This window comes from Nerophis lumbriciformis, linkage group LG01 (assembly GCF_033978685.3).
Source record: "Nerophis lumbriciformis linkage group LG01, RoL_Nlum_v2.1, whole genome shotgun sequence".
Classification (NCBI taxonomy): Eukaryota; Metazoa; Chordata; class Actinopteri; order Syngnathiformes; family Syngnathidae; genus Nerophis; species Nerophis lumbriciformis.
Window position 1 is genome coordinate 6,172,501 of NC_084548.2, and position 12,708 is coordinate 6,185,208.

General features: G+C 40.5%; 1 protein-coding gene across 4 annotated transcripts in view; it reads right to left on the minus strand.

Annotated features, from left to right (window-relative positions):
• Positions 1–12,708, minus strand: part of LOC133615456 (SLIT-ROBO Rho GTPase-activating protein 3-like) — a 112,332-nt gene that overhangs the window by 18,456 nt on the left and 81,168 nt on the right. For 3 of the 4 annotated variants that reach the window (XR_009816714.1, XM_061974068.1, XM_061974058.1), the window contains exons 14-16: positions 10,030–10,090; positions 8,144–8,221; positions 3,729–4,119 (exon numbers count right to left, since the gene is read on the minus strand). Coding sequence is in view for 3 of the 4 variants with exons in the window: in XM_061974068.1 (XP_061830052.1) it covers positions 3,729–4,119; positions 8,144–8,221; positions 10,030–10,090 (530 nt within the window). In the remaining variant the exon portion in view is untranslated. The remainder of the gene's footprint in view (positions 1–3,728; positions 4,120–8,143; positions 8,222–10,029; positions 10,091–12,708) is intronic. The other variant, XM_061974074.1, reaches the window with a different exon arrangement.

Consider the following 12,708-nt stretch of genomic DNA (forward strand, 5'->3'; position numbering starts at 1 on the left):
TGGTACTCAACAGAAGGATGTTGTTCTGGCCCAAGGACTTCAAAGCAAAGAGATGACAGGATCTGCCCAATTTCCAGACGAACTCTTTTATGGACCTCTTTTTGAACTATTTTACGAACTCTTTTTGAACTGACCAATTCTGTGAATTGTTTACGACCTTTTCTGTCAACTTTTTGCGACCTTTGTCCTTTGGAAACAGCCGTGGCCATGTGCGTCCAAAATAAAAGAAGGAGGCATACAATCTTTTGGCAGAGCGTGCTGAGATACTGTCCAAGGGTACAGTGTAAAGGCGACTCTCCTCAATATATTTAGTCCAAATTGAATTCTGTCTCTGTTTGATTCTTTGCCTCTTGTCTTGTTTAATAGATGTCATCTTTGTCAGATGTTTGAACCTGACAAAGATGACATGATATATTTGTACTGTGTCACAAACAGAAATGTAGAGGTAGGTAATTACACTACATTTACCATATTTTACAGACTATAAGGCGCACTTAAAATCATTTTTTTCCCTCAAAACTTGACAGTGCGCCTTATAACCCGGTGCGCCTAATCTACGGAATGATTCTGGTTTTGCTTACCGACCTCAACGCAATTTTATTTGGTACATAGTGTAATGATAAGTGTCAGAATAATTGTGTCTACGTTATCAAAAAACTATCAAATGAGTTCCCGGCGAGCAGACAAAAGCTGTTTTTGATCTTACCAATCAAAAGGCTTGTAAATCTCCACTGTGTAGGATGGGAAGCGACATGAAGGTGTCGGTTTCTTTGATGTATTGTAATCCACAGGAAGATTTTGTCTTGACCCGAGATCTACAAAGCAAAGAGGAAGCAGGGCCTGACCTTTTCTTTGAACTGTTTTGTAACCAAAGGCGGCGGCTGTTTACCACCCCCTTCCTTTAGAAACAGCTGTTGCCATGTAATCACGGAAAGTCCAAATAAAAGAGGGGGTGTACAATCTTTCGTCAGAGCGTACTGGGTGACTGTACAAGACTACAGCCCAGACGTTTCTCCTCAATTGAGCCAAATTTAATTCTGTCTGTTTAATTCCTTGCTTCTTGTCTTGTTTAATAGATGTCATCAGTGTTTGAACCTGACAATAAGTGTGACCAGTAGATGGCAGTCAAACATAAGAGATAAGCGTAGGCTGCACTGTGATGGCAATATGTCTCAAGTAAACAACATTTTAAATGTTCCATTGAAAATATAGAACATTACACACGGCGCTCAAAAATCTATCAAAATGTTTTAGTACGACTTTGGTAAGCTATGAAGCCGCACAGCTTGATGGATTGTCTTGGCGCATTAAACATACAAGTATTATTATGGTGTGTGTATAAGGTAAGTGTGGAGGGGGGCGTGGCCTGCGAGCCTGCCGCGGAACGGGGTGTGCCAGGACCGGCCTCGAAGACAGCAACAGGTGCGTAGATGGCCCAGGTGGGCCTTGTCGCCCTTTATTAGCAGCAGCCGGGAGGAGAGTGGGTGTTGGAGTTGTAGTGAGAGCGAGTCGGACTTAGACACAAAAGACAATTGCTGGAAAGCAACCTGCTGAATTATTGCAAAATAAACCGTGTTGTAACCCTGATCCGGGCTCTCATGTCGATGTTTGGTGGTCAGAAGAACCCACTGGAGGGCAACCTCCACAGTAAAACATTATCTGGCGTTTTGTTTCACAATGTTATGCAAAAGCAACTTTTCTTTCCTTCTGTTACCTGCTGATCTGTATTTGGGATCTGCATAAGTCCTGAAAATGTGCGCGCGTCCGCACTGACGCCATAGTCGTTCTTACATATATCTGTCAGTAAACTCGCCATGAACGCGCTAAAACATACCGGTGTAGTGAGTTTACATTATTCACCCAAGGATCTTTAGTTATTAGAGAGTTCCCGTCGGACGGTTTTTCCGGATGAGGAGATGCCTCTCCGTTGTTGTCAGAATAATTATCTATCTAAATTATCACAATACTTTGTGTTTCAATGAGTTCCTGGCAAGAGGACAAAAGCTGTCTTTGAACCTACCAAGAAGGATTGTAAAACTCCACTGTGTAAGGGGGCGAAGCAACATGAAGGTGTTCTGTTTTCTTTCATGTATTGTAATCAACAGAAATATATTGTTTTAACCCAAGGACTACAAAGCGGAGAGAAGGCAGTATCTGCCCAAGTTCCAGACACTGCCTTTTTGAACTCTTTTACGAACCTCATTTTGAACTGTTTTACGAACCTCTTATGGAACTCTTTTACGACCTCTTTTTTGAACCGACCTTTTCTGTGAACTGTTTATGACCCTCGTCCCTTAAAAACAGCTGTGGCCATGTGGTCAGGGAAGGTCCAAATAAAAGAAGGAGGCGTGCAATCTTTTGGCAGAACGTAATGACACTGTACAAGGGTACGGATGTACACCTTTCTCCTCACTGAACCACATTGAATTATGTCTCTGTTTGATTGTTTGCTTCTTGTCTTGTTTAATAGATGTCATCAGTGTTTGAACCTGACAGTTGTTGACTGAAGTAAAGTCTGAATGTCATTAAAACAGTTAGCTCCATCTTTTGACACTTCTTCCACTTCCGTCCTTGCACGCTACACCGCTACAACAAAGATGACGGGGAGAAGACGCTGTCGAAGGTGAGCCACGTAAATAAGACCGCCCACAAAACGGCGCATCATAAAGCGACTGTCAGAAAGCGACTTGAAGATGATGTGTAAAACATCATCTATGCAACATTTTGACCAAAGAACCACCATTACATGTTATGTAGACCCCAAGGAAGTCTTTTACATTTAGAAAAAAATTATAATAATATGACCCCTTTAATTTAACCTAATATATGAAAAAAGATCAAAAATAGACAATTCATCAACAGTGCGCCTTATAATCCGGTGCGCCCTATGGTCCGGAAAATACGATACTTTTTTGACACATATCATTTCCAGGTGTTTGCGGGCCAGTTAAAATGATGTCACAGGTCAAATCAGGCCTCCGGGCCTTGAGTTTGACACCTGTGCATTAAATCTATAAGAAAAATGCAAAATAAAATGTAATAACGGACAAAAAAACCCTTTGAGTCGGCCTACTCTTCTTCTAATGCAGGGCTTTTCAACGAGCGCTTTTTGCATCTAATCTATTAACATCCAGGACAAAGCTACGAACAATGGCAGACCGGGCTTTGTGGAACGCTCTCCCTGGCCACCTGAGGGCACCACAGACTGTGGATGCTTTTAAAAAAGGCTTAAAAATTCTTCTTTTTCAAAAAAGCCTTTTTTTTTCTTCTTTTTTTTAAGATATATGCATACTAGTTTTAGCTATTTTGCTGTTCTAGTTTTTATTTGTATTTATTTTTTATATATTTTTATTTGTATTGTATTTATTTTTTAATACACTGTAGCACTTTGAGGTTGTTTACTCAATGTAAAGTGTTTTTTACAAATAAAATCTATTATTATTATTATTATTATCCTGCGGCGTATTCTGAAAATATTATCAAACATAAAAAGTGGAATAAAAGAGCAAACAGGTGTAATGTATTGAGAAATTGCTGAAATGTTAACGCTAAGAGAAAAATCTATATATTGTAGTGTTTTGAAAAATAGAAAAATATCAAAATTCACCCCATGTCATTCCTGGTGGAATACATTAAAAATGTTTACCTCTGAAGTTTATTTTTTTGTACAAACCCCAACTAATTTCTCAGGAGAACAGGCTCACAAGTGGAAACATGTGTTAACTCACTGATTGAGGAACGCAAACAGGTACCGCATAATGATGAGCAGAGGGCGTGGGAAGGTGGAGACGATTGCCTTAATCTGCGCCGCTTTCTCCGTCATGCACTCGATTGCTGAACGTGTGGGATTTAAAAAGCAGAAGTTGAAGGGGAGGGAGAGGGGAGAACAAACAACGGCACGTGGAATAAGGAGGAGGAAATCAAGTGTGACAAATTCCAGCGAGCGCAAGAGGCAAACGTCTGGTGCCAGGGAGACAAGAAGGGTCTTACGGACACACTCCAGCAGAGGCAGGTAGCTGTCATAGGGGAAGAGAGGCGGCTCAAGGCCCCTGAAGTAAAGCTTCAAGACCCCGGCCACAGAGTCCAGGTCACACTCGCTGTCTGACAGAGGGTCTTCTCCTGTACGGGATATAAAGTACGTACAAATATACTGAAGCAAGGAAAACATTTGTCCATTCATCCAAAATAACACCAACTCATCCGAACAAGCAGAAAAGGGGCATTTATGTGTCATAGTTGTATAATTTCCGACTGTCTGTGAGGCCGTGAATGTGTACAGGCTGAGTCCTGGCCAGAGGTGGGTAGAGTAGCCAGAAATTGTACTCAAGTAAGAGTACTGTTACTTTAGAGATTTATTACTCAAGTAAAAGTAAGGAGTAGTCACCCAAATATTTACTTGAGTAAAAGTAAAACGTATGTTGTGAAAAAACTACTCAAGTACTGAGTAACTGATGAGTAACATACACACTCATATCATATATATATATATATATATATATATATATATATATATATATATATATATATATATATATACATACATACATATACATTGATATATACAGTATATAATTTATAAGTATTTATTTTGCTGTTTTTGTTTACATGTTAAAGGTGTTTTAATGAATATACATGCATGTTTAACATATAGATTCCTTTCTTTAATGAAGACAAGAATATAAGTTGGTGTATTACCTGATTCTGATGACTTGCATTGATTGTAATCAGACAGTCGTGATGATAACGTCCACGTTTTCAAATGGAGGAGAAGAAAAGTTCCTCCTTTCTGTCTAATACCACATGAAAGTGGTTGGTTTTTGGCATCCTATTTGTCCAGTTTCCATATTCGTTTTTATGCACTTTACAAGAAATACATTGGCGTCAAACTCCGTAGCTTGCTAGCTTGTTTACGCTGGCTTTCGGAGACTCTTGTTTTGAAAGCGCAGGCGCGATGGCGCGGCACTTTTATTGTGAAGACAGGAACGTCCTCATGTGCGGTCAGTCTTGAGGCTTTTGACGGTACGGTTGAAATAAAACAAGTATCTTTTTTCCCTCACACTTTTGATTGATTGATTGGAACTTTTATTAGTAGATTGCACAGTACAGTACACATTCCGTACAATTGACCACTAAATGGTAACACCCCAATAAGTTTTTCAACTTGTTTAAGTCAGGTCATGTGACCACCTGGCTCTGTTTGATTGGTCCAACGTCACCAGTGACTGCATCTGATTGGTGGAACAAAGTGGAACGTCACCAGTAAGGCAGGCACTTTGAAGGTCTGTCTGACGGACCAAAACAAACAAAGCGTGCATAACAGATCGATAAAAATTAGTAGCGAGTAGCGAGCTGAATGTAGATAAAAGTAGCGGAGTAAAAGTAGCGTTCCTTCTCTATAAATATACTTAAGTAAAAGTAAAAGTATGTTGCATTAAAACTACTCTTAGAAGTACAATTTATCCCAAAAGTTATTCAAGTAGATGTAACGGAGTAAATGTAGCGCGTTACTACCCACCTCTGGTCCTGGCTAGTGATTAGCTGAGAATGTACAGCAGAGAGTGTGCGTGCTATTTTGAAGAAACCCCAATATAAAAGATGTTTTCAGTTATTTCAACTTTTTTTTTGTCAAGTACATAACTCCGCATGTGTTCATTCATAGTTTTGATGCCTTCAGTGACAATCTACAATGTAAATTCATGAAAATAAAGAAAACGCATTGAATGAGAAGGTGTGTCCAAACTTGTATGTGTGGGGAAAAAAATCACAAGACTACTTCCTCTCTACAGGCCTGTTTCATGAGGGATTCCCTCAATCATCAGGAGATTTTAATAGAAGCATTCACATACCATGGTTTATATAGGGCACAGAGTGGGTAGGTACAGGCTGGCGTAGGGGCGTGGTGATTGGCTCATGTGTTACCTAGGAGGTGTTTCCGTCTGTGGCGGCATGCTGATACAATTTCGCTGCGCTTGTTGAGGGATGACAGGTCTGGGCGGTATATAATAAACAGTTTCTCTTTCAAGCATAGGTTGCATCTTTTATTACCACTGTTGTAAGGTGTGCTGGATGCAAGAATTTGCCATGTTATTGAATATTCAACATTATTGTCTTTGAGGTCCCAAATGTGTTTGCTGAGTTCTGTAGTATTCCGCAGGTTTTGGTTCCTGAAAGAAGCCTTGTGATTGTTCCATCTGGTTTTGAACTCTCCCTCGGTTAATCCTACATATGTGTCGGATGTGTTAATGTCCTTGCGTGTTACCTTTGATTGGTAAACGACTGATGTTTGTAAGCACCCCCCGTTGAGAGGGCAATCGGGTTTCTCGCGGCAGTTGCAGCCTTTGTTGGTTTTGGAGTCGCTCTGTCTGGGGGCAGACGACTCCTTTGCAATTGCTTTGTTGTGGTTTGAAATAATTTGTCGTGTATTGTGCATACAGCTGTAGCTCAATTTAATGTTGTTCCCGTTGAATACTTTTCTTAGGGTGTTGCCTTTGGGGAAGTGTTTGTCGATCAGAGTGAGGAATTTGTGGCCAATATTAGTTGAGACGTTTTTGCTGTATGGGGGGTTGTACCAGATAATGTTGTTTAATGCTTAAAAGAGAAACTGTTTATTATATACCGCCCAGACCTGTCATCCCTCAAGAAGCGCAGCGAAATTGTATCAGCATGCCGTCACAGACGGAAACACCCCCTAGGTAACACATGAGCCAATCACTACGCCCCTACGCCAGCCTGTACCTACCCACTCTGTGCCCTATATAAACCATGGTATGTGAATGCTTCTATTAAAATCTCCTGATGATTGAGGGAACCCCTCATGAAACAGGCCTTTAGAGATGAAGTAGTCTTGTGATTTTTTTCCCACACATACATATATTGCGCTCTACCACGGTATCGAGCACTATTTTTTGGATAATCTAATTAAGACATATGGGAATAAGCGGTAGAAAATGGATGGATGGATGGATATATATATGTATATACATATATATATACATACATGTGAGTAGTGTACTGTAATATCATGCCTGTAGTGTATTGTAATTAAATAAAGCATCTAAATAAATGTATTATCGAAATTTCTACATTCACTTCAGAACTGTATAAAGAAAGTTACACTAACGTGTAGTTACAATTCTAAAATAAAACCTGTTTCTTTATTAATTTTCATACCAAATCAGTGTGCTGAAGTGTGAGGGTTTGTGTGCACGCTGATTAAGTTCACACACATTCTATAACATGTGATCGGCGATCACAATGACTCGATATTACTTTACACAAGAGCGCTGATTGTAACGTTACTATGATCACTTATTTGTGCACAAATAAAAGATGTATGATCTACAATATCTTACATCCTGGGCCACTAATCGCCTGCGGGCCCTAGTTTGGACATCCCTCGCTTACATTATTATTAAAATAATATTTTAGTTCCTTTAAAATCACTTCAATTAATTGTGTATTTTGTTAGATGGAATTTTTCTTAGTATTGACTATACAAACTGTTAGAATCATTTTCTTTAAGTTATCACAAAAACTTTGTGTTTCAATGAGTTCCCAGCGAGAAGACCAAAAGCTGTCTTTGAACCTACCAAGAAGAAGGCTTGTAAAACTCCACTGTGTAGGATGGGAAGCAACATGAAGGAGTTTCTGTTTTCTTTCATGTATTGTAATCAACAGAAAGATATTGTTTTAACCCAAGGACTACAAAGCGGAGAGAAGGCAGGATCTGCCCAAGTTCCAGACGACCTCTTTTTGAACCTCCTTTTTGAACTGTTTTACGACCTCTTTTTTGGAACCGACCTTTTCTGTGAACTGTTTACGACCCTCGTCCCTTAGAAACAGCTGTGGCCATGTGGTCAGGGAAGGTCCAAATAAAAGAAGGAGGCGTGCAAACTTTTGGCAGAGCGTGCTGAGACACTGTGCAAGGGTACATTGTCCAGGCGACTCTCCTCAAATTGAGCCAAATTGAATTCTGTCTCTGTTTAATTCTTTGCTTCTTGTCTTGTTTAATAGATGTCATCAGTGTTTGAACCTGACACAAACTATGTGCCTGACAAACAAAACCCATGTCAACATCTGATCTTTTTCAGCGTCCTTTCACACAATTTTTTCTGTGTTTGTGTTAAGTTTATGACAGATTCACCTCGCTCAAACGCATCCTTGATCAGATTCACTTCTCTCTGTGACCCGGGAACTCTGAAGATTCCCTCATGGTGCAGACCTGAAAGACAAAAAACACTTGCTATACAAACCCCGTTTCCAGCCCCGCGACCCGACCTCGGATAAGCGGAAGAAGATGGATGGATGGATGGACAATGATTTGCAAATCCTTTTCAACCCATATTCAATTGAATGCACTACAAAGACAACATATTTGATGTTCGAACTCATAAACTTTATTTTATTTTTTTTGCAAATAATAATTAACTTAGAATTTCATGGCTGCAACACGTGCCAAAGTAGTTGGGAAAGGGCATGTTCACCACTGTGTTACATGGCCTTTCCTTTTAACAACACTCAGTAAATGTTTGGGAACTGAGGAGAACCATTTTTTGAAGCTTCTCAGGTGGAATTCTTTCCCATTCTTGCTTGATGTACAGCTTAAGTTGTTCAACAGTTTCCGTTGTGGTATTTTAGGCTTCATAATGCGCCACACATTTTCAATGGGAGACAGGTCTGGACTACAGGCAGGCCAGTCTAGTACCCGCACTCTTTTACTATGAAGCCACGTTGATGTAACACGTGGCTTGGCATTGTTTTGCTGAAATAAGCAGGGGCGTCCATTGTAACGTTGCTTGGATGGCAACATATGTTGCTCCAAAACCTGTATGTACCTTTCAGCATTAATGGCGCCTTCACAGATGTGTAAGTTACCCATGTCTTGGGCACTAATACACCCCCATACCATCACAGATGCTGGCTTTTCAACTTTGTGCCTATAACAATCTGGATGGTTCTTTTCCTCTTTGGTCCTAAGGACACGACGTCCACAGTTTCCAAAAACAATTTGAAATGTGGACTCGTCAGACCACAGAAAACTTTTCCACTTTGTACCAGTCCATCTTAGATGAGCTCAGGCCCAGCGAAGCCGACGGCGTTTCTGGGTGTTGTTGATAAACGGTTTTCGCCTTGCATAGGAGAGTTTTAACTTGCACTTACAGATGTAGCGACCAACTGTAGTTACTGACAGTGGGTTTCTGAAGTGTTCCTGAGTCCATGTGGTGATATCCTTTACACACCGATGTCGCTTGTTGATGCAGTACAGCCTGAGGGATCGAAGGTCACGGGCTTAGCTGCTTACGTGCAGTGATTTCTCCAGATTCTCTGAACCCTTTGATGATATTACGGACCGTAGATGGTGAAATCCCTAAATTCCTTGCAATAGCCGGTTGAGAAAGGTTTTTCTTAAACTGTTCAACAATTTGCTCACGCATTTGTTGACAAAGTGGTGACCCTCGCCCCATCCTTGTTTGTGAATGACTGAGCATTTCATAGAATCTACTTTTATACCCAATTATGGCACCCACCTGTTCCCAATTTGCCTGTTCACCTGTGGGATGTTCCAAATAAGTGTTTGATGAGCATTCCTCAACTTTATCAGTATTTATTGCCACCGTTCCCAACTTCTTTGTCACGTGTTGCTGGCATCAAATTCTAAAGTTAATGATTATTTGCAAAAAAAAAAAAATGTTTATAAGTTTGAACATCAAATATGTTGTCTTTGTAGCATATTCAACTGAATATGGGTTGAAAATGATTTGCAAATCATTGTATTCCGTTTATATTTACATCTAACACAATTTCCCAACTCATATGGAAACGGGGTTTGTAGAAAGAATGTATATTTTTACAGACCCGTATGGAGTGAAATATATGACATTGGGCAAGTAGAGACCACAGTTGACGCAGAAAAGAAGAGAAGTGGCATATTTGTCATCCAACTTCAGGGCATTCAGGCTCCACACTGCAACGTCTGACAGAAGCTCTCCCAGCGTGGATTATGGCAAACGTCATGAAAAATTGTCTCACCGTGAAGGTTTATGAAGCGGATGCAGCTCTCAACCACCACGGGGATCTGCTGGCCGGTGCTCTGGTAGAGAGGAAAGAGGATTTTAGAGCCAGAAGAGGCGAAGAATAGGATTGCTGCAGCCAGTGTGGCCAGGAAACAAAATGTGCAAAAGAAGATGCGACACGAAAGGAGGGGGGAAGAAAAGGAATAAACAGAATGTGAAGGTTGAAATGCTGTGTTGTGTCCATAATGAAATCAGGACAGTTGTATTTGTGTTTTTATTTGTCGTCTCCTTCCATGCCCCATAAATGGTCATAAAAATGTTCAATTTGTTTTTTTATTATTATGTTTTTCACAGATTTTAGAAATGCAACCGTAACTATAACTTCTCATATAATAGCTGGTGGGCGTTTATTCAACTGCAAAGAAGTACCAGGCGTCTACCAGGACCAAGGTAGACATTCGAGAGAATGATTGCCCTGAAAAATTCGGGAGTCTCCCGGAAAAATGTCTAAACCAGTCATTCTACAAACTGTGGTACGTGTACCTCTCACAGATTCGGTGACAACAGATGAAGCGCTAACTGTTCAAAGTCGGGACCCAGGGTGGACCACTCATCTGTGCATCAGTTGGGGACGTCTCTGCACTGCTGACCTGTCTCCACTCAAGATGATCTCCTGCTGGCCCCACTATGGACTGGACTCTCACTATTATGTTAGATCCACTATGGACTGGACTGTCACTATTATGTTAGATCCACTATGGACTGGACTCTCACTATTATGTTAGATCCACTATGGACTGGACTGTCACTATTATGTTAGATCCACTATGGACTGGACTCTCACTATTATGTTAGATCCACTATGGACTGGACTCTCACTATTATGTTAGATCCACTATGGACTGGACTCTCACTATTATGTTAGATCCACTATGGACTGGACTCTCTCACTTTATGTTAAATCCACTATGGACTGGACTCTCACTATTATGTTAGATCCACTATGGACTGGACTCTCACTATTATGTTAGATCCACTATGAAATGGACTCTCACACTATTATGTTAGATCCACTATGGACTGGACTCTTACAATATTATGTTAGATCCATTATGGACTGGACTCTCACTATTATGTTAGATCCACTATGGACTGGACTCTCACACTATTATGTTCGATCCACTATGGACTGGACTCTCAAACTATTATGTTAGATCCACTATGGACTGGACTTTCACACTATTATGTTAGATCCACTATGGACTGGACTCTCACTATTATGTTAGATCCACTATGGGCTGGACTCTCACACTATTATGTTAGATCCACTATGAGCTGGACTCTCACACTATTATGTTAGATCCACTATGGACTGGACTCTCACACTATTATGTTAGAACCACTATGGACTGGACCCTCACACTATTATGTTAGATCCACTATGGACTGGACTCTCACACTATTATGTTAGATCCACTATGGACTGGACTCTCACTATTATGTTAGATCCACTATGGACTGGACTCTCACACGATTATGTTAGATCCACTATGGACTGGAATCTCACTATTATGTTGGATCCACTATGGACTGGACCCTCACACTATTATGTTAGATCCGCTATGGACTGGACTCTCACTATTATGTTAGATCCACTATGGCCTGGACTCTCACTATTACGTTAGATCCACTATGGACTGGACTCACACTATTATGTTAGATCCACTATGGACTGGACTTTCACAATATTATGTTAGATCCACTATGGACTGGACTCTCACTATTATGTTAGATCCACTATGGACTGGACTCTCACACTATTATGTTAGATCCACTATGGACTGGACTCTCACTATTATGTTAGATACACTATGGACTGGACTCTCAAACTATTAAGTTAGATCCAATATGGACTGGACTCTCACTATTATGTTAGATCCACTATGGACTGGACTCTCACACTATTATGTTAGATCCACTATGGACTGGACTCTCACACTATTATGTTAGATCCACTATGGACTGGACTCTCTCACTTTATGTTAGATCCACTATGGACTGGACTCTCACACTATTATGTTAGATCCACTATGGACTGGACTCTCACTATTATGTTGGATCCACTATGGACTGGACTTTCACAATATTATGTTAGATCCACTATGGGCTGCACTCTCACTATTATGTTAGATCCACTATGGACTGGACTCTCACACTATTATGTTGGATCCACTATGGACTGGACTCTCACACTATTATGTTAGATCCACTATGGACTGGACTCTCACACTATTTTGTTAGATCCACTATGGACTGGACTCTCACTATTATGTTAGATCCACTATGGACTGGACTCTCACACTATTGTGTTAGATCCACTATGGACTGGATTCTCACACTATTATGTTAGATCCACTATGGACTAGACTCTCACTATTATGTTAGATTCACTATGGACTGGACTCTCACACTATTATGTTAGATCCACTATGGACTGGACTCTCACTATTATGTTAGATCCACTATGGACTGGACTCACACTATTATGTTAGATCCACTATGGACTGGACTCACACTATTATGTTAGATCCACTATGGACTGGACTCACACTATTATGTTAGATCCACTATGGACTGGACTCACACTATTATGCTAGATCCACTCGACGTCCATTGCACAGGTCGCCCAGCGGGG